The sequence below is a fragment of the Ambystoma mexicanum genome, chromosome 5p (genome assembly GCF_040938575.1).
Source record: "Ambystoma mexicanum isolate Mex_15411 chromosome 5p, UKY_AmexF1_1, whole genome shotgun sequence".
NCBI classification, from domain to species: Eukaryota; Metazoa; Chordata; class Amphibia; order Caudata; family Ambystomatidae; genus Ambystoma; species Ambystoma mexicanum.
The window spans coordinates 1,115,338,282-1,115,359,260 of NC_090930.1; the positions used below are offsets into that span (position 1 = coordinate 1,115,338,282).

The 20,979-nt window shown below is 46.2% G+C and overlaps 1 protein-coding gene across 5 annotated transcripts in view; it reads left to right on the top strand.

Moving 5' to 3' along the window:
- Positions 1 to 20,979, top strand: part of KIF13A (kinesin family member 13A) — a 2,203,773-nt gene that overhangs the window by 1,144,531 nt on the left and 1,038,263 nt on the right. For 3 of the 5 annotated variants that reach the window (XM_069613593.1, XM_069613596.1, XM_069613595.1), the window contains exons 16-17: positions 235 to 375; positions 7,415 to 7,465. In XM_069613593.1, the coding sequence (XP_069469694.1) occupies positions 235 to 375; positions 7,415 to 7,465 (192 nt within the window). The remainder of the gene's footprint in view (positions 1 to 234; positions 376 to 7,414; positions 7,466 to 20,979) is intronic. The other 2 variants (XM_069613597.1, XM_069613594.1) reach the window with 1 other exon arrangement.

Consider the following 20,979-nt stretch of genomic DNA (forward strand, 5'->3'; position numbering starts at 1 on the left):
TAAGCAGATTTTTCAAATACTTCCAGAGTACATAGATCATTTAGCTATACATCTACATCAGGTTTACTTGGAGGCGTTCATAGCCAAAGTATATATTTTTTTGTTAATTGGAAGGTATTTACTTATAATGTATACAATTGTTCACACCATTGTCCACATGTTTGTCACTGGAGTTTTGCATTTGGTTGGCTGGCAAAGTTTCTGTTTTATGAATTACTTTTTTTTTGTCGCCAGAGAGGTGCAATAGTTAGTGAGCCAGCCATTCAAGTGAGACGAAAGGGTAAAGGCACCCAGGTGTGGACCATCGAGAAGTTGGAGAACAAACTGATCGACATGAGGGATCTGTATCAGGAGTGGAAGGAGAAGTCTTTGCAGGTACTTGTTCAAGAAAATACTTAAAATACCTGACAAGACATTTGTCTTTTTTTCTGATGTGCGCTCTTACAATTGCCTAAAGTTTCTTCTTAATTTTTGCAAATTTTTGTATAGTTTGGTGGTCCCCCACATTTTTATTTAAACTCTTTGATGCTTTGAGGAGAAAACTAAGTAGTAATTGAATGGCAATCTGTCAGGATTCTGATTGACAGTTCTCATGCCAACAAAGATTGGTACTACATTCCTAAAAAGAAAGGAGCCCCAGGGTGCAGGGGGTGCTTGTGTGCTTGCATTGTTTGCTCATCCCAGCCCAAGGACTGCAGCTGGTGAGTGCATCTTTGTAAAAACCATGACACTTTAACTTTAAGTGGAGACTTGTTTTTCACTTGAAATACGGTGAGGGATCGCTCTAATCATAGAGTTATGGCATTGAGCAACACTTGCAGACCTTCTTCGGGTGGTCCATTGCCGTACCTCTGCATCCAAGGAATCCAACCTTGCACCAATCTATGAAGCGTGAGTCCTAAAATTGATTATTGGTCCAGGTCTTGCTCTACAACGGTACAGTGCACTGCGAGAGATGCATGTTTTTATCTTGAGTATGCCAAATAAGTTTGACTGTTGATGAAGTCTTCTCGGGCAAAATTAGATTGACTTTCTAGTCCCGAACTACCAAACAATCCCAACCTCTGCATGCCACAATCACAGAACCAAACACAATCTTATTTATCTCAGACGTCACTCTTCCGCTCTCAGTAGAATTAACCCCATGACTACATGTCCATAATGCCTTGGGAAGGATAGCTAACTGCAGAAGAAACAATTACCTCTGCAGACTTTTGTTTCTGCACACCCTCACATTGCTTGAGCACTCTGGATGGGGTTGGTAAGGTAGGTGCAATGGCGGTTGGAAAGTGGCCTTGTTCAGAAAATGCAGGAAGTGGTGGCCAGCCCTTAAGGAGGGAAATAGTTTGCTTTCTCGTTCTGTCTTCCCACCTTGTCACACAGACATTTTTACAAGAGGAGGCACACGGGGCAAACATTGAGAACTGGTACACCTTCTGCTGCCATTATGTGACTGCATTTTGGCGTGCCAGATCTCATTTGTAAATGTTATTTTGTCATGTTTTCTTACAGTAGCTCTGGCTAATTTCATCCAAACCCAAAAGGGGAAGTTAGTTGGTGCATCAAGACACTTGCTTCATTCAATTTGGCTCTTCTGCTTTGGAAATACATCAGGCACACTTTGACTTGAAGATGGACATTTCTGTATTCTGATCAAGTTTATGGTGAGAGAACAGTTCTACCAATGTTCTGCTCCTTTTTCTGATTTCTTCTTACGCCTTTCACACAGGTGTTTATGGAGGCTATTCTATTCTTTTCAGGGCAGTTCTGAGACATACAATTCATGTCAACCCTTCACAGAAAGGCAGAGAGGCTCATTCAGAAAGTGTTGTTCTTCTCTCCCTTTGGCTTTATATTTTTCTGTATGTGTATTGTTCCTCAGGTCAGGTAATACTATTTTGTCAAGTAAGCACACAGGAACTAGTGGGTATAGTGCACCATTAGCTCTGACAGACTTGTCCTAGGTCATTGGTCTAGGCAGACTGTGATGTGCAAGGCCTACTTTCTTTTCCACAGGGCCCAGCCTTCCCAATTTCATGCAGGGGAGAGGAGGAGCCTGAAGGGTGCAGCTGCTGCTGTTCGTTGGTACAAGACAGAACACTGGTGACAGTTGTCAAATTAATGGACACAATTAAATGGCACAAAAAGAGTCTTAACAGTACGGGAGGGAAACCCCCCTATCAGCCTGTAGGTAGTGCTTGCAGATCAGTTTTCATTTCGATAAACCTAAATGTGGGTGCACCTATTTCGGTACCTTACTGAATGGAAAAGGACACATTTTTAAACACATCTTTTTGGAAAGTATTTCCATTTGACTGCAGGATGTTAGATGTTCATTGTACAAGTGCACAGAGGAGTTGCACACGGAACACTGGAACACTCAGCTATACAGGAAAGAACTGGGAGACGCTAATTCTCAAAACAAACATAAATAATAATTTTCTGATTTTATATAATGCTTCATCCCGGATTCTGCCTTTTTCTAACCAGTCTAATAACCTGTGTCCCCATTTTAACCCACTCATGGTACTCAATTTATTGATTCGTGTCAATGAAAGACTAAGTCCGCCAAATGGGGGAATTAAACCCATGTCACAAGGTATCATCCTGTTCCGCAGGCAGGCACCTTCCGCTTGCGCTATCTGGCTAATAACTGCGAATGTTTTCAGACTCGAGCAGGAGCCTCTAATTGGGAGTTGGTTGAATAGGCTCTTAATCTCTGCTTATTTTGCAATGGTTATGCACATTGTGCATATTACCAAAATACTAGCATGTGCCAAACCATGGCTACACGCAGGTGACTGGTACATAGGCTCTTCTAGGGTGAATAAGTCTCAACTACTAACCTTGTTTGTAGAGCAGTTATACCATGTAGGCTATGCAGTAATACACATTGTTTCATCTTTCAGTCACATAAAATATTCTGGTATGCATAGTCCTGCTTTTATTACGATCACTGGAATTTAAAATGATAGGTGCTATGAATCCAAGACTTCTAAAACATGATTTCAGATCAGTAGTGATGTTAGGTGAGAGAAAGCGGTAATTTGTTCTGCACTACTAGCATTGGCAGCCCTTACAATTATGTTCAGCAGTTCATTTTCATGAAGATTGATGTTGTGCGGCAGAAGAGAAAACATGTATTTTTGTATATTAAGTGGTTTCACATATTGTGGTTGTTCAGAAAGGTTTTCGCTCCTGCATATATATGTTTCCATTCAGCTTGGGACATCTCTTTCTTTGAACTTTATGCATTTGGCAAAACCAATACGATTTTAGTTGAGAAATGTTAACAAGTTTTATTTAAACTGTTGTGAAACGTCTGGTACTCTCTTTGATTATGGGAAATGTACTCCTTGCACCATGGAGCCTTTTGATTTTAGTGGTGTTTTTGGAGCCGGTCTTAGGAGACAGTGAGAGAGTTTGGCAGTGCGAGACCCAAACCAATTTAAAAGAGTGCATTTTACATAGTTTGTCACCTGACTCCTGCATAGCATGATACTCCCTTGGCAATAGCCATTGCTCATGGCATCCTAAGGAGACACAAGTGTGACTGATAAATTGACCATTGGAGTGATAATTGTTTGTGACGAGTATTTCTAGTGAGAGTGAATGGTTCATTGATTTCCACGCCCCACAGTTATTTTATGTTCATAATGTCTGCTTGTTAGAGATGCAGAAATGTTATGTTTTTAGGGGGCACTTCATATCTGTTGTCACATATCACACAACAGAAAAAAGATGCATGCCCGTTCCAAATAATGACTGCAAGCAGGTAGCTTTACTGCACGTTTTCTTTTGTTGTGCGTCTTGGAAGGTAAGCCGTACAAATCCAGTGAGATTTGATACATCAGAAGAGAAATGTGGGTGCATTATGTCTTTTACCTGTTCATTTAAATGTAAGCATTAGCCTGCAAAGGCTCAAAACTTCTGCTTCGTTAGCAGAAGTGTGGTAAAGGAAATTCTCTGATAAAACAAATATATCTTCGTTAGTTTGCAGTGACTCTTGCCTTATGTTTGCATGTATGCAATGCATTCCCACCCTATAAAAGAATCCTGGCTACACCGCTAGTCCAGGTATCGCTTGCCCTAGGTCTGTATTTAGAGTGGTGTACGTGGGAGGGCATCGTCTAGTCGAGAATCCTTTCAACACTCCTGTTTCAGATCACTACGCTCATGAGTGCTTCTTTAAAGGACTAGAAAGCTCAGTCATATGAGCTGCGAGAAAGTGCCTTGTGGACTCATGAGAAGAGCCATCGCCACATAAATCCTTTGGAATTCTAGCATTCAGGTTGACCTTCCAATAACCTTTGCTCCGGAACCCCGAATGCCAGAACCAGATGGGCTTAGCAGACTATCCTAAAGAAGTGAAGCACAGATGAAAGGTAGTGGAATCCTTTTGATTTTGCAAAGAAGAAATGACTGTTCAGTTAAGGCTCAAAGTGATCTAGCTTTCAGCACTCTGTCTAACTGCCTAGTGTGAGTGCCCAAGTCAAATAAGCTACTCATCTTGGTCATGGAAACTCCATCAGGCCATCATCCCGTTCCTGTTTAATCTTTAGGATGTACTGTGTTCAGGAGCATCACCCATAGGGCAGAACCTAAAGTGTCCCTGGGTAGCACCTGTCCAAAGCATGAAGGCAAGGGGACTATGCTTCTACTATGGATAGAGAATAGCTTCTCACCATAGAGTAACTAACAATTATTCAAATAAAGACTACCCAACTGCATTTCTCATGATCTGTTTACAGCCAAGATCCAACATTCACCCGTGCCCTCTGAATAACCTACTTCACGGTTGCACCTTATGTGCTCTGCAATACTCTCAGTGGTACGTCTGTATCTACCTCTGTGACGCTGGCTCAATTGTGTTAGATCGACTCTGGTGCCATGGAGTTACGTACAACTTCTGCACTGCACCCCACAGTTCAACAGAGTGCTTCTGCTTCACCTTTCATGTAGCACACCTAAACTGCACCTAGCAGCAACCAAGTGCAGAACTGTGCACTTCACATCTTCTCTTTGATATTTCTCTGCACAGGCCCAACCCTTCACCAGGTGGCGAAGTAAATAAAATAACTTCTATGGATAACATATATATACAGAAAACAGGACCAGCACACAGGCTTCTAAAGAGTTCACAGTCTAGAAAACTCCACCTGGGCCTTTGGTGAAGCTTACATTCTCCTGATGAATTTCATGTTCTTAACCTGAATATCCACACTTTATTCCCTTTAGTATAGAAACATATTCTGATTGGCTTGGGGTTCACAATGCACTGCAGTGTCCCAGTGTTAATCTTTGTGCCAAGGTTCTAGGTCTGTACATGGGGGCCGCACACAGGAGGATCCCAAAGAAGACCTGAAATATGCTTAGGTGCACCCTGTTGAAGAGTCCCAGCCACTTCTGAAGACTCGGCACCATGCTGGCATTCAAGATTGCATAAAAGAGCTCCAACGTCAGCAGCCACGTAGTTGCAATTGTCTGCCAGATGAGCAGAGGGCAGAAAGGAGCCCTGCAGTGCCAGAGGACCAATTTGCGACCAGGAGGGGAGTTTTAAGATCCCAAGGAAGAGATTCGTCAGATGAAAACGGCTCATAGTAATGCAGACTTCAAGGTTGCAGCGGTGACTATTGGGGAGAACAGCTGGAGAGGTTGGTATTGTCAGATGGAAGGCAGGAGCTCCACATAAAAAAACCCTGCAGCTGTTGTAACAGAAGCAAGAGTACAAGAACCCAGTCACTTCAAAGATCAGCTGAAAAAAGGATTGCAGCAGTTTTGCTGTTGAAGAGCCAGCAGAGTGTTGTCCTTGGAGCAACAGCCGGAGATGTTTTGCCGACTTTATGGGCAGGGATCAGCAAGCAAAACCCCCAGCTCCACATGAGTGAACCGCAGACCCCAGTTGATGTTGGAGGACAACAGTGACCCCCATCCATGGTACTAGGCCGGGTTTGGAACAAAGTATAGCGGGACATGTTGCTGGAGGTCTCGGGCTAGGAGGGTGATACAGCGTCACACCACACAATTCAACCATGGAGAAAAAGGCCCAGCAGTAGGAACAGACAACACCAGCCCTCTGAAATCAACCAATGCTCTGACTTCTGGATCAGGTGACACAGACGAGTCCTTAAGATTAACAGTGCACAAAAACACCCTGTACGGCTGGTGATCTGACTTATCTTGTTGGATCAATGGGAAGGAGCGCTTCACAGAGCCCCTTGAGGCAATGAGCAAAGTAGGACTTTGCTGTTGGATTTTTAAGAGCTGGAGAGATGTTGGTGCAAAAGGTAACTGTAGATTTTATCACAGCAGAATTCTGTCGAATTCAAACTGGTCAAATTTCTGGGGACGAATTTGGCTGCAAATATATGTTGGTGGATGGGTAATCGCATAGTAAAGATAGGAGGTGGTCAGAAGTGCCTGTGCTGTGGGGGGGGGGAGATCTCCCACTGCATATATTTGCAGCCAAATGTAAAAAAAGAAAAAATAATTTGATCTGATTTGATGAGATCACCTAGAACCAGTGTTGATATTCTTGTGTTGGTCATCCATCCTTGTACTACAGGACAACGTGCTGTCATTTGGCAACGTACTGGTGCAGTCTCATTTTATATGCTTAAACCGGGGATATGAGGTGATCCCATCCTCCGACCACTCACACATGTACAATTTACAGATTCAGTGATCAACTAAACAGCTTATGTTTCCTCTTATATTATTTTGTGGGAAAGCCAGGAAGGTGTGGATTCCATAGGAATACCAAACATCCTACTACCAGACACAACCAGGCCCATCCACGGAAACCTCTGTGAGCTCCTGCTAAGAGTTCACACCTGAGATGTCCATACATGGTAATTCCGAGTTTCCACTCAATAACTCACTGGGAAACAAAACAGAGTTGCCCCGTTACTAGATTTCTAAGAAACAGGAGACTCCATTTACAGTCTCTCTGCACAAAGGTAAAAGGCTTCCTGTGGGATAGAATTGCATTGACTTGTGCAGACACCATTTAGGGTGCACTTAAAACAGCCAGAAGATCTGTCTGGCCAAGCTAATTTTCCTTAGAGAAGACAGGTGGGGGTGAAACCAGCCAATGGAGATTGTATTAAATGAGCAGAATATTGTTCTTAAACATTTTGTTGCATAAAATTGCTAAAAATTAATGCTGTAATGTCTTTTGGTAGTTCGCACTTGCAGTTGCTTGGGAATTTACATGGCATGGGCCGTTTTGATCAGGAGTGATTTTACACATTTTCCAAATAATAATGTTACACTTTCATGCTACATGTGACCTTAGCATTAAGTAGTAGCTCCTCTGCAGACACTGTTCACATATTTGCTCTGTTACTACATTTTATAAAACAAATGGGCTACTGAATTGAGTAATGGTTCTTTATTCTTGTTTCCTTCACAGACCTGGTTGAGTAATCCCTCCCTGTCTTCCTCTCCTCATCCCTGGTGTCAGGTGAGGATCTTAACGGGTTTAATTCAAGCACTCCTGTTATTCCTCCTAGATAATGGACATGCCACACTCATTCCAGTACTGTGCATCCTTGTGGCACTCACTGCACCTCTTGAACCTTCTTGCCTTCCTCACTTTCTTTGTCTCTCCATCCTTTTTTCCTAAATTCTCATTTGACCCTTCTTTCAAACACTTCACATTCCTCAAGTATCATGTGCCCTAATAAAAAAAGCAGGTGCTGTCCTAGGTACTAATTGGGCCAAGAGTATGAGATCAGGAGAGCCGTCTAAGACATTACACAGACTTCCCAAGACCCAGTCAGGTAGCAAGAAAAATAACTCTACCCTCAAACCCAGCATCCAGCAAGGATCTGCTGCATTGCTTTAAATGGAACCATTGGCAAGATGTTTGCCTGTCCTATCTTGTCATTTGGCTTTCTTCCTGCTCCCACATGTATGGATTTGCCAGATATGGAAAGCCCAGGCAAATAAGCGTTATGCATTAGTGGCCAGGTCTTGGACCCCAGTCCACATCCATGCCAAAGTGTCTGTTGCTGGGGAGATGTGAAGGCCAAACGCTGCCCAAGATTGGACATCCCCTTCCAGTTTCTGTACAAGATTGGACATCCCCTTCCAGTTTGTATGGTACAGATCCTTATCATTGGTGGGCTCTGGGGCTACTTCAGCTCGAACCCTGGATAAAATCGGAACTCCTGCAGTCATTCTTCATATCATAGTTGTAGCCAAGTACCCTACGAAGACGAGCATCCTGCTGAAGACCCAGAACTCATAGTTAGAAACCAGCTAGCCAGCATTGCTTTCTTCAATCACCCCAGCAAAGCCTTGCTTCTTTACTGATCTGCAGAAGACCTTCATCAGTGCTTCAACCTCTGGACTGGTGGGAACAACCAATCTCAACCCCTGCTTGGGGATTCTGCCATGTAAGCCTTTGTAAGCATCGCAGAACCATCCAGTGGGCTGACCAGCTTCTTCCTAGGCTACCTCACTGCCTCGGTCGCTGCATTGGTTGCCATCCTGAGTTGAGCATTGAAACTCTGCAGCTTGGGCATCTTTCTGGAGTCGTCTGCATTGGCCAGCCCAATGAGAAATTGAAAGAGGGTCCATTGGCTGGCCTATGCAGTCGACATCGTCTTGCTGGACAGAACAGCCATGGGTCTGCAGCATCTCTTGTCAAGATTGGGTGAAAATGCAGAACTAAATTATCTTACAATAAACCCTCTTAAATCAAGGATTGTGGTCTTTAAGCATTCACAGAAGAAAACCCACTTTTCAAACTGGTCCCTAAAGGGGCAATTCATTCAAAGGGTCGAGGAGGTGAAGAATTTAGGATCCTTTGTCTATGCCTCTCCGGCTTGTTACAAAGCGGAAGCAGATGTGGCTGCAAAAGTCTCACAGATTGCATCACAAATGCTTAAATGCCAAATTTTGCATGTTTTCAATTGTACCGCTTATAAATTTTACATGGCAAAAGCGGTTCCTGTAATTCTTTATGGTTTGGAGGCAACGCCCCTTCTCTGGCCCATGGACTGGAGCGCAGTGGGGTGTCGACTTTGGAAGATGATCTTGGGTTTCCCTTCTTGCACTCCGGGTTGGAGACTCAGATTTGAGCTAGGCCTAAAATCATTGGAATGCATGGCAAATTGTAAACTGGTCTCACTTTATCGGGAAATTATCTCCGGACAGAGTTCGTGGTTTTATGGAGATATTCGATGTCATCTACAAAAAGCTAAATCTCCCATGGTGACTGACCTAGAGAGAAGAGTGAGAGTGTTGTTAGAGAAGGTGGACTTAGAGGTCGACATTCTTTTAACAAACCCACTCAAAGTCAAGCAAAAGCTCGAAATCTGTGACTGGATAGAAACAGTTGCAAAGGTAAGGGAGTCCTCTAGTATAAACCCGTTTATTTTGGCAGAAAAAAAACTTGGTTGTCTTTCTCGTTACCTATTGAAGTTTCCTGATAGGGCAGTGAGGAATAACTTCTTAAGGATTAGGTTAAATCTGGTACATAACGGAGAAATGTTGGTAAGACGTCAACAGGGAGACAAAGCTATAAAATTGTGCAATGTTTGTGACACTCCATCAAACCAAACATTAAGGCACTTATATATGGAGTGTGAGGGAACATGGGCAGTTCGAATGATGCTGTTTAGGAGATTTGTGCTTTGTGGTGAAGGGCTTATTGCAGATTATTTTTGGGACAATTTGGTTTCTGGATATAATGTTGCTTGAACAGCTTCAATAGTTTGTGTTTTAAAACTTCACAAAATAATGGAATAATGTCTTTATATTGGCCTAAGTTTTAGTGTTCCTTTTCTTTTAGATTAATTTATGGTTGTAATCTGTCAAGTGTGTTCTCTTTTCTTCACTGAATGTAATCTTTTGCTTGGTGCAAGTTGGATATACTTTTTTGGTATTGTTATATGGTTATAATTTTTTTTGTCTTTTTTTATGTCTTTTTTTAATTTATTTTTTTGTTTTTTGTTGTTGTAAAGGTTCATGGCTGAACCGTATACAAATAATAAAAATTTTAAAAAAGAACCTTTGCAGCTCGTCGACTTACGAAACAAGAAGCCCCCCCCCCCTGTTGTTGCAACTCTACAACATGAAGAGGAGTGTAATAGGACCAGTTTCTTTAATCTGCCGAGAGGGTCCACTTCCGCCATTTCTTCTGATTGGTCACCGGTAATGGCCACCTGTGTCATGTCTTTGGGCTCCTCTGAGAAAGTCGCGGGAGTGGTGGTCCTTTTTTCAGTCCTGTAGAGGTGTCTATACATCTAAGCACGAAACCGCTGACTAATCAATCCCAAAACCCAACACCAAAAGTGACATCAGCACCTGATACCCCTGGACTTACTTCATCAGAACCAAGGCACAAGAAAAGGGGGCCTAGAGATTTCAGGAACTTCTATGTTAGTTATGGTCGTAAATAGGAGAACACGTGGTGAGGTGAGTAAACCTACCTGTTCCTATCCGCCCTACCTGCATAGGATTTAACTGGTGTTAAGACTTTACCCTACCTCTCCCTTGCCTGAGCGTTATCGTTCGAGTTCTGGTCAAGAAGTCTCCCCTGGGCTTCTCCTAAGGTGGTTGGATTGGGAGAGGGTCTGCTAAGAACTTCTCTTTTATTGAGTTCTAACTTTGAGACCTTAATAAACTGCTCTGTTGGCTATGCCAACACTTGTTTGGTCTCTTAAAAAGACTCCTATTCTTATGAACTGAACTGCATTGGGGCCTGGGACTTCAGGGCACTAGGCCCCCCTCTTTTGTAGCCAGGGGAGGAGTTTTTAGGGTCAGGTACCTTATACTTTAAGGTTTTGTATGCTGTTTTTAACTTTACCCATATTAGTTCACTAACTGATAGTCACTTACTTGGTTCTTTAGTTTACTTGCTTTGCTGTCCTAAAGTATTCTGAAACTGATCGAATTGTTTTGTAAAAGTGAAGTGTTACTACTCTTAGTAGATTATACCAAAGTGAATGTTTTAGTGTGTTACTTGTAGTTTTTCATTAATAAGAGTTTATCTAAGGCCTATATAAATAACTGTATTTTGATCAATTCTGGCTAACTTTTATTATGAAGTGTGGTCTGTGTGTGCTTAACTGTGAATGCTTCACCACTCAAACACTTCCTAAGTCTAAGCCTTGCTGCTCAGTCACAGTACCTATATAGAGTTTGGCTAGAGGCTAGACGTTGGTGTCTATACAAGTTCATCAGAATAGAGTTACTTTGTTCCTTGTATAGGGGGAGGGGGAGAGATGGAGTGAGGGGAAATATGGGGAAGAGGGTAGGAGTGGTGAGGGACATTATAAACCGCTCCGCAAGAACTGCAAAGCTTCACTCAGTCAGATCACTGCAGAGAGCAACCTTGCATCAACCCACCCTCCATGCTGGGAGTATGCAGCTTGCCCAGGCAATATGAATTAGAGGGACTGAGTCAGTAGCAGACCCAGAACCCGGGAAAGAGATCCAACACTAAGAGAGATATAAGGGTGCAGAAGTAGACACAGAACACAAAGGTGGCATGCTTGTTGGCACAAACCTTTATTTAGCAGAAAATAAGGAAGAACCCTACCTGTCCCTAGAACTGAGAGGGGTTTCTCTGCCTCAAACAAAACTAAGAATGGCGTCAGAATGTCCATCAAAAACAAATAATTCACTGTCCTATGTTCCAATTCTATTTCCATCCTTTACACGTCAAAAGAAAACTATAAAGTAGGCTACACCATGACTCCAAAAGGCTGGCTCCCTTGTTCGGGAGGATTTTTAGGCAGTTGTTGAATGATGGGGGAATATCCTTCTTTCTCTGGCCATCACTAGACTTTTTTGGATTGCTCTACAAGGATGGGGGGAGGGAGGGTTTCTCTTCCCCAGACCTTCTCAGGCAGTTTGCTTATAGTTCTAAAAACAAGATTGAGAAAGTGTCTCCCTTCCCCAAGCCTTTCTTAGGTTCTCTTTCAAAAGTATCAATATTGTCTGGATTTCTACCAAATGATATATCTTCCTTCCTCTGGACTTCTCATAATTTGGCACAAATTATATCTTTCTCTTCCCCTGGTCTTCTCTTGACTTTGGTTAGAGCATCTTTCTCTCCTAGTTTGCTCTTCTGTCTTTTGCCAAAGGATACCTTTCTCACCCCTTGGTCTTCTCTTCTCATTATGTGGGTCCAGACCCCCTTTTCAGCTTTGTAATGTTTCTTACTTAAGCCCGGTTCACTATCCTGCCAGACGTGACCTTGCATGTACAAATCTCTCAGCTTCTCAGTATTCGGGTCCCGGACCCTCTTCTTAGGTTTATAGTGTCAGGCATTCCCTTGCATATACAATTCTCCAAGTTTCTCCGTATTCGGGTCTAAGCACCCCTCACCCCCCTTTTCCAATCTATTTCCTTCGACTGTATATTCGGGTCTCTCTCGGGTTTTCCCTCTCCCAATATGTCCTTATTCGATATAACTGCTTGATCCCACTGGGATGAGGAAGATGGTTCTGCACTTGCTCCCATCCACTTCCTCTAGGGTCTCCCAGTGCCTTCGCGGACCCCCTCTGCGTACCTTCCAAGTTGGTCCACAAGGGTTCCGGTTCTCGGTAACCACTGATAAGCTTCTCTGGCTTTCCATTGGCGCTCGTGGTCTGCTCTCGACATCTCCGCCACGCTGGTTTCTCCCCGGACGTCGGGTTCCACCTGGACCACTTGGATGGCTGCCTTCCTGCCACATGTTCCCCAGCCTTCGGTTAAGTCTTGGCTAGTCTCTGCCTTCTGTGTCCCTGCCTTCCCTCTCCAGGCTTTCTGGTCTGCAGCACGTCCTTGCTGCGCGGCTTCGCTCCCCAGCTGGATGCTCCTCTGGGGCAGGGCTGACACTGAGGAGAGTCCTTCGTCAGTTTTTATGGCATATTGACTTGCGAGTCTCCGATAGCTAACATGTTTGTCTTGGTTCAGCATAGGGCTCTTTATTGCCCTGCTCTGCTACTTTTGGTGTCATCCATACTCGTTCTTCCCTCACTCTTCCTCGTTACAGTATCCTCTAACTGATAGACAGGATTGCTGTTTATGAGGTAACAAGCATAAAAAAAAGAGACCGAGAGGGTGGGGGTTGCTTGGTCCCTATCCATGTTGTTGGGTGAGCAATGCCTGGCAGCATGGTGGTTAACATACTGTGTTCTCCCTCGATCGTCTTCACCTCTACCACAGAGGGGCGTCCCCTCGCATGGGATCCTCCCTCTATCCCCCGAGGGGAATTATCAGATAGCGTCCTCACCATCCTGGCCCCATGTGAATTGCCTCCCTCTGGAGATGAAGTGACGACATTGAGTGATTCATCACAGAGAACAGAGGAGACATTTAGATCAGGAGGGAGACCCATGTCTGGTGGCTTGACAGGGCATAGCATGACAACTACCCAGTAAATGGGAAGAACTATGAAGTAAACACCAACTTTATGCACAAAGGTGTGAAAGGTCTTTATTGATTTCAGAGCTACAGGGCTGAAGCCATTCCTCCTCACCAGCAGCTTCCAACTCTCTCATTTGAAATACAACATTCTTTGAGCTCTTGGCCATTCTGAAGCTCTCTGTGACATCAAAAGGCGATATAGGATTCAGCACATGGGTAAGCAACTGTGTACAAGAATGACCCTTTTACTATATACACTATATAACAAACTAAATAGGAGTGTAAGTGTAATTCCATAAAGAAAGGGTGGAGGACGTACATGCTGGTAGGAGCATGGCAAAGGAAATACCTTAAGCTAATGCCCTTATCTAAATCCCTGCTGTTAAAATGGATTTTCATAAGCAGGCCTGCAGGCAGATCCTGGGCAGCCAGCCTATACTAGTGAAGAACAGACAGTAATGTCCAGCCAAACTATCATGGTGTGTGACGGAGCAGTATGTATTAGACTTAAGAGAGTGTGGGATGGTAATGGGTTAAGTTAAGCACACACAAAGCACACTTAGCGGTTCAAATTGGGAGGCATATATACAAAAATACAATAATATTTATTAGGCCTTGTAACACAACCTTTGCAATGAGCAGTACAAGTATTTAAAACGACTACACATGCACCATAAACATATACATCTCCACCTTGGAGTGCTCTTGCTCAAGAGCACCAACACTGTACGTATTAGACAGTTTAAATTCAGATTCAAGTAAGAACATTTGAAAACTGTGAATGTAATAAAGCAAGTGAAGAAACAAAGGTAAATAGTAATAATCCAGCGATAATCAGGTTAGTAATTAAGGAACAGTTAGAACAATATTACACTGTGTCACAAATGGCCTCCAGAAGATGCCAATTCCCAAAGACTTTTGAAGGTTTTTTTCTTCTTTCAAAATTGAACTTTATTGGCATTTAAAAAATACAATATCAACAATGTTCCCCTCCAACCTCCAAGTGCCCTTCTCCGCCCGATTTCCCTCCCCTGACCCTACCTTCCACCCTCCCTCCTCATGCAGTGGTTTGTATTCCGGTTACATATGTTCATACCCTGTGCTTCAGCTCCCCTGCCTGTCTTTCCCATGTTTTTAGGGCCCCTTTTCCATAGAGGACTCCAGGGCCTTCCCCTCTGGGCAGCCACCGTGGCCCTCCCCGCTAATAGCTTATCCCCCTCACCCCCACTTGGCTTCGCCATCCTCACCCTGTCTGAGCCACTCTTGTCCAAATCACTCACCGACCATACTTCTCGAAGAAGGGTACCCATTGGCCTTCAATGTTGGACCGGGACTCATCCAGGAAATATGTCATAAAATCCATGTCATAAATGGCGCTGACCTTTCCCATCCAATCTTTTTCAACCGGCATGCGTTGGCTTTTCTGGGCCAGGCAACATCTAGCTGCTACCAGCATCACCTGCACCATGTGCCTGTGTCCATTCTCCTTCCCCTCGTCCCCCACCTGAACTCCAAAAAGGAGGAACCATGGCAAGAACCCCCTGTGTATCCTGTGGACTTCTTAAACCCGAGATAGGACGTCTCTCCAGTAGGCTTGGAACTTGTGGCAGCCCCACCACATATGACCATAGTCCCCTCTCCCCTGCTTACATTTCCAACACTGTCGATCTTGCCCATCCTTGCCAGCACCACCGGCGTGTAGTACCATCTGTGCAAGATCTTCAGGGCCTGGGGTCTATACTGGAGGGATGTCGTGGCGCGAGCGTACTTCTTACACATCGTTGCCTATAGATCCTTCCCCCACCTAACTCTAGCTGGAAGCGGGTCCATGAGTTCCGCCAACAAAATGGCCCTGTACAACCGCACAATAAGCCCCTTCGAGCCCATCCGTGTCAGCAGGAGCTGCTCAAAGCTCGTCAACCCCCTCTTCAGGTTTTCAGCCCACTGCCCCCGTCAACACCCCTTTCAGCTGGAGGTATCTGAATACTGATAGTTTCCCCACCCTCAGACACTTCTCCAATCTGTCCAAGGCTATAAATACACCCCCCACACCCCCTGGTTTGGTGGCCAACCCTGCTTCATACCTTAGCTGGAATGCCAATGGTTCCCCCAAACCATTCCTTTGGGTGGGGGGGGGGGGCGGCAGATAGAACATCTGGTCCCCTCTGCCCCCTCCATAACGACCATAAGACTTCGAGAACCGGGTGAGACAGTACACTCCTCGGGATGTGGGACCTTGGCACGAAGAGCCACTCCCCTAAAGAGACTGGGGCCAGGACTGCATTGTCTATCGGCACCCATTGCTTGACGGTGTGCGGGTCAAAGAGGTGCACCATTATGCGCAGCTGGGCAGCCCTGTACTATGTGTAGAGATCCGGAAACCCCACTCCCCCTCCTCATTTGGCAATACCAGTGTTCCATATGCGATTCTGGGTTTGGCCCCCGCCCAAAGGAATTTTAGGAAGGATGTCTTGTCTTCCATAAAGAAGGTCTTTTGAACCTTCACCGGGAGCATTTGAAATGAGAATAAAAATCTGGCCTGTATTACAATTTTAATACAGTTTAATTGTGCCATCCATGTACATTTTGTCCTTGCCCACCGCTCCATGTCCTTCCAAACTGCTGCCCAAAGCGGGAAAACATTCCTGGGGAAGAGCTCTCCATACTGGCTTGACACATGAACCCCTAGGTACCGAAAGGAGTCTACCTGCGTCCAAAAGGGCAGGCCCCCTATATAGTCCCTCTCCGCCCTTGGTAAATCCCCGACTATGCAGGCCAGTGACTTCCCTAGGTTGACTTTCAAGCCAGATTATGCCCCATACCTTGCTAACCCCTCCAGTATGCAGGGGGCGGATTGAGCAGGCTTAGTAATGTAGGGCAAGGCATTGTCTGCAAAGAGGCTGACCTTACATGTTAGCCCCCCTATTTAGACTCCCCTTATCCCATCGTCCTTCCTCAACCCTGCGCTCCATGGCTCCATCACTAGAGCATAAAGCAGCAGGGAGAGCGGACAGCCCTGCCTCGTGCTCCGTCGTAGAGGGAAGGCCTGCAATGTATCCCCATTCACCACCACCCTGGCCATCGGTTCGGAGTATAGCGCTCTGATCGATCCCTCCTACTTCGGGCCCATCCCAATAGCTGAGAGTACCTCTTCACGGAGACGGTTGAGCAGGATGGCATGGTTGACCGTGTCAACGTCAGAAGAGAGATCGAGTAGGATGAGGACAGATGGCATGTTAGAGTTGAGGTTGGAGAGCAGGTCTTCACGGATGTTCAGGAGAGCAGTTTCTGTGCTTCTGGCAGCTCTGAAGCCAGACTGATGGTCATGGAGACAACCAACAGAATCAGTGTGAAGATTTAGCCTGGAGATGGCCATCTTTTCCAGGAGTTTGTCAAGGAAAGGAGTGATGGACATTGGGCGATAGAGGGGTCGGCTATGGGTTTCTTGAGAAGAGGGTGCACAAGAGAGTGCTTCTGAGGGCAGGGGAAGTCTGCAGAGGCGAAGGAGATGTCCCGTAAGATGTCCCCTTCAAGTACTTCCTTTTCATCCTCTGTGAGCTTGGGGAGCTGCATCCCCTTCAGGTGTGCCAGCATCTCGTCCCTTGTCTCCTCCGCTGGCCTAGCGTATAAATCCTGGTAGAAGTCAGCAAATTGAGCTGGTAACCCCTCTCTTCCCTCCACCGGGACCCCATTGACCCCTTGTATCCTGTCTACCCTCCTCTCTGCCCTATCTCCCCTCACCCTGTTCGCCAGGAGGGTGCTCATTGTGTCTCCCTTCTCGTAATACCTCTGCCACTTGTAGCACATCGTCTTAACCTCCTCCCCTATTGACACAGCTCCTGCCTCTCTTCTCTCATCTCCCCCATGAGCCTTTCACTATCCGCGTCCCTTTGGGTCAACTGGGCCCTCAATGTTCTTAAGTCGTCTCGGAGTCTAGCCTCAATCAGTCCCCTCTCCCTTTTCTTCCGTGCCCCCTCCTCTATAAGCAGACCCCTAAAAGTGTCCTTTGCCACCTCCAGACTGTGGCCATCCCTACCTCCACATTGTCGTTGGTTACAAAATATACCTCAATCTCCTTCCCCAGGGCGTCCAGGAACACCTTATCTCTTAACAAGGTGTCGTTGCACCTCCAGCCTGGCTACCGTCGATGCTGCTTCACTGGTCTCCACTACGCCACTAGCTCGTGGTCTGACCATGTTACCTCAACTCTAGCTCCCCCATCTCTTCCGCCTGCTATTGCGGGACCAGCAACACATCTATACTCATGAAGGGCTGATGTGAGGGCCAGTAGAATGTGTTCCCCCCCCCCTGCCCCCGGCCCAGGCTACACCTTCGGCAGACATCCACCCAGTAATAGTCCTGCAGAAGGTTTTGAAAGGCGATATTATCCTTACCGGCCACTCTTGGCCCACTCCCTTTGCAGACCAACAGTCTAGCACCGGATCCACAGCCAGGTTAAAGTCACCTCCAGAATCGTGGCCTCCTTCTGCCCAACCTTCCAGCATCTTACGCACCCGTTGTATAAAACCCACCTGTCCAGCATTTGCCACATATAGCGTGGCCAGCATTGATATTGATATTTTATTTGTATCACGCTCATACACATGTTTCAGAGTGCAACGAGGCAAGGGAGGGGAACAAGGGAGAACAAAAACAACCATCTTACTAGGCCCAGTAAACTTGAGAGCACGCGAGGGAAGGGGGAAAGTGCATGGGGGAAGTGGAAAGTGCTGAGCATGAGAATAAAAAAACAACAAACCACAAATGGAAGTGCAGCCAGCAAGTGGCAAGTGCTAGTTTAAAAGGTACAGACCAGGGGTGTCTGATAAGTACAGGGAAAAGGGGGAGGGGCTGTAGGGTTACAGATACAGACCCCAAAGTGCAAGGTTTGCCCAGATGCAGTGTGGGTGCGTGGCAGGGTGGGCAAATACCTAAGTCCGAAATCAGAGGGTAACCAGGTGCACGATGCATTAGCAGACCAGATCAACAGGGGAGATGAGGAGAGAAGGCAGAAGCAAAGAGGAAGGTCTTGAGGTGCTTTTGGAACCGGAGATGGTTCTCCTCAAGTTTCAGAGTAGCAGGAAGGCTATTCCAGAGGTAGGCCCCAGCCGAAGACCGAGATCTACCCCCAGCACGTTTCTTTGAGAAACGACTGACCCTGAGGGAGTTGGAGGCGGAGGAGCGAAGCCGCTCGAGAGGGAAGGTATTTGCGGAGGGAGAGTTGAAGGTATTTTGGTCCCAGGCCTCAGAAAGCCCTGTGGACAATGCAAAGGGTCTTGAATTTAATCTGTGTATCCACAGGGAGCTAATGAAGAGATTTCAGAGCTGGAGATATACGATCCCAGGGCTTGAGGCCCAGGACAAGTCTTGCAGTCCTGTTCTGCATGAGTTGCAAAGGGCGGAGAGTAAAAGCAGGTAGATTTAAAAAGAGGCTGTTGCAGTAATCCAGCCTAGAGAGAACCAGGTATCGAGATACAGTGACCTTCTGTGGGAAGGAGAGGAAAGGCAGAGTACCTCTGAGGTGGTGCAGTAGGAAGTTTGACTTTTTAGAGACATCAGAAATGTGGGCAGAAAAGGAAAGAGTGGAGTCGAAGATGACCCCGAGGTTCTTAGCCTAGCAAGTGGTAGTAGGAGGAGGGCCAACGGAGGTGGCCATAGAGTGACGGGAAGGAGGGTGACGATGTGGCGATGAGGAGGATCTCCGTCTTACTGGCATAAAGGCAGGGATAGTTGGCGGTACACCACTCCTGAATGGCAGACAGGCAATGAGAGATGAGAGAAGAAGAGGTGGCAGAGGGAAGCCTGAAAATGAGCTGAGTGTCATCCGCATAACACTGAAAATTGGAGCAGAAAGACGCAATGCAATGGGCGAGAGTTTCCAGGTATTGGTTGAAAAGCCAGGGAGAGAGGTTAGACCCCTGGGGAACACCGCAGGTGGAGAGGGAGATGGAGGAAAGGAAGGACCAAAGTTGGACCTGGGAGTGTCAATCAGAGACGAAAGAAGTCAGCCAGGCCAGAGCGTGATCACTGATACCCAGGTTGTCACGAAGACAGTTGAGCAGGATGGTATGGTTGACCATGTCAAAGGCAGAAGAGAGATCGAGTTGGATGAGGACAGAGGGGATGTTGGAGTCAAGGTTGGAGAGTAGGTCTTCACGGATTTTCAGAACAGCGGTTTCAATGCTTCTGGCAGCTCTAAAGCCAGATTGATGAGCATGGAGAAAACCAAAAGTATCGGAGTGGAGGTTAAGCTGCGAGATGGCCAGCTTTTTCACAAGTTTGCCAAGAAAAGGTGTGATGGAGATCGGGCAATAGTTTGCTGGGAAAGAAGGATCGGCTGTGGGTTTCTTGAGAAGGGGTGCACAAGAGAGTGCTTCAGTGGAAAGGGGAAGACTCCTAAGGCGAAGGAGACGTTGCAGAAATCAACAGGGCAGGAGCCAGGGTGTCAATGTGGTCCTTGATGGTTTTGGAGGAACAGGGAAGAACTTGTTTTGACAAGACTTTCATAGATCGGACTTGTCTGTAAACATTCGTCAGGGGAGAAAAGAGGAAAGGAAGAGAAAGAGGGTGGGGGGCGGCTGGAGGAGGGCCAGGGTTCGCAGAAGGAGAAGGGAGAAGATGGGGAGGGGAAGAGAGGGTGGACAGGATGTCCTGAGTTTTAGAGATGAAGTGAGAGGCAAGAGCCGGGCAAGGGGCCTGGGAGGCGACAGGAGAGGTACAGACTCCAGCAGGGTTGGCAGCTCCTTGCAGATTTTGGCCAAGTTTGGCCAAGTTGTTAGATGCTGCAGATGCCGCAGAGACTCAGGCTTGAATGTAGGCTCTCTTCTTAGTATGGACAGAGAGTCAGTATTGCCTTTGGAGCAGGCGGCAAGGCAGTTTGTCAGAGGTTGAACAAGAAGCCCTCCATTTCTTCTCCGCCTCCCTTCACTTGTGTTTAAGGGTAGCTAGGTCAGAGTCGTACCAAGAATTGCACTTGGCTTTGGGCTTCAAACGGATCCTCATGACAGGGGCAAGAGCATCAAGAGTTTCAGAGATAGAAGAGTAGAGCTTGGAAAGGGCTGTGTCAGGATGTGAGTCAGCCAGAGGAGGAAGGGGCGAGGGGGTAAGTGGCGGCGAAAGCCTCAACTGACACACGCTTCATGGGCTGGATGTCCGAGAAGGTAGGTGGCAGTGTTGGGGTAGGCTTGGCCTGGGGGTAGAGAGTGTGAAATGGGAAGAGAGGAGGCAGTGATTGCTCCAGGAGAGAGGGGTGGTCAGAGGGATGGAGAGGAGGAGGTCGGAGCAGATCAAAGCATCAAGCGTGCCCTGCAGAGTGAGACGGGCCAGAAGGAAGGATAGAAACGGAGAGGGAATCACAGAGGTCACAAAAGAGTACAGACGAGGAATAGTGAGAATCTAGATGAATGTTAAGGTCACCCAGAAGGAGGAGTTGAGTGGGTGAGGCCAGGAGGGAACAGGAGAGGTCGGCCCACTCAGAGAGTAAAGACCAGGAGGCTGATAAATGGTAGCCATGGTAAGAGAGTGGCCGGGAGAGAGAGTGAGTGAGAGAGAGAGAGAGAGCCTGCAGACAAGGCATTCGAAAGAGGAATAGGTCGGCGTGAGAATGATAGA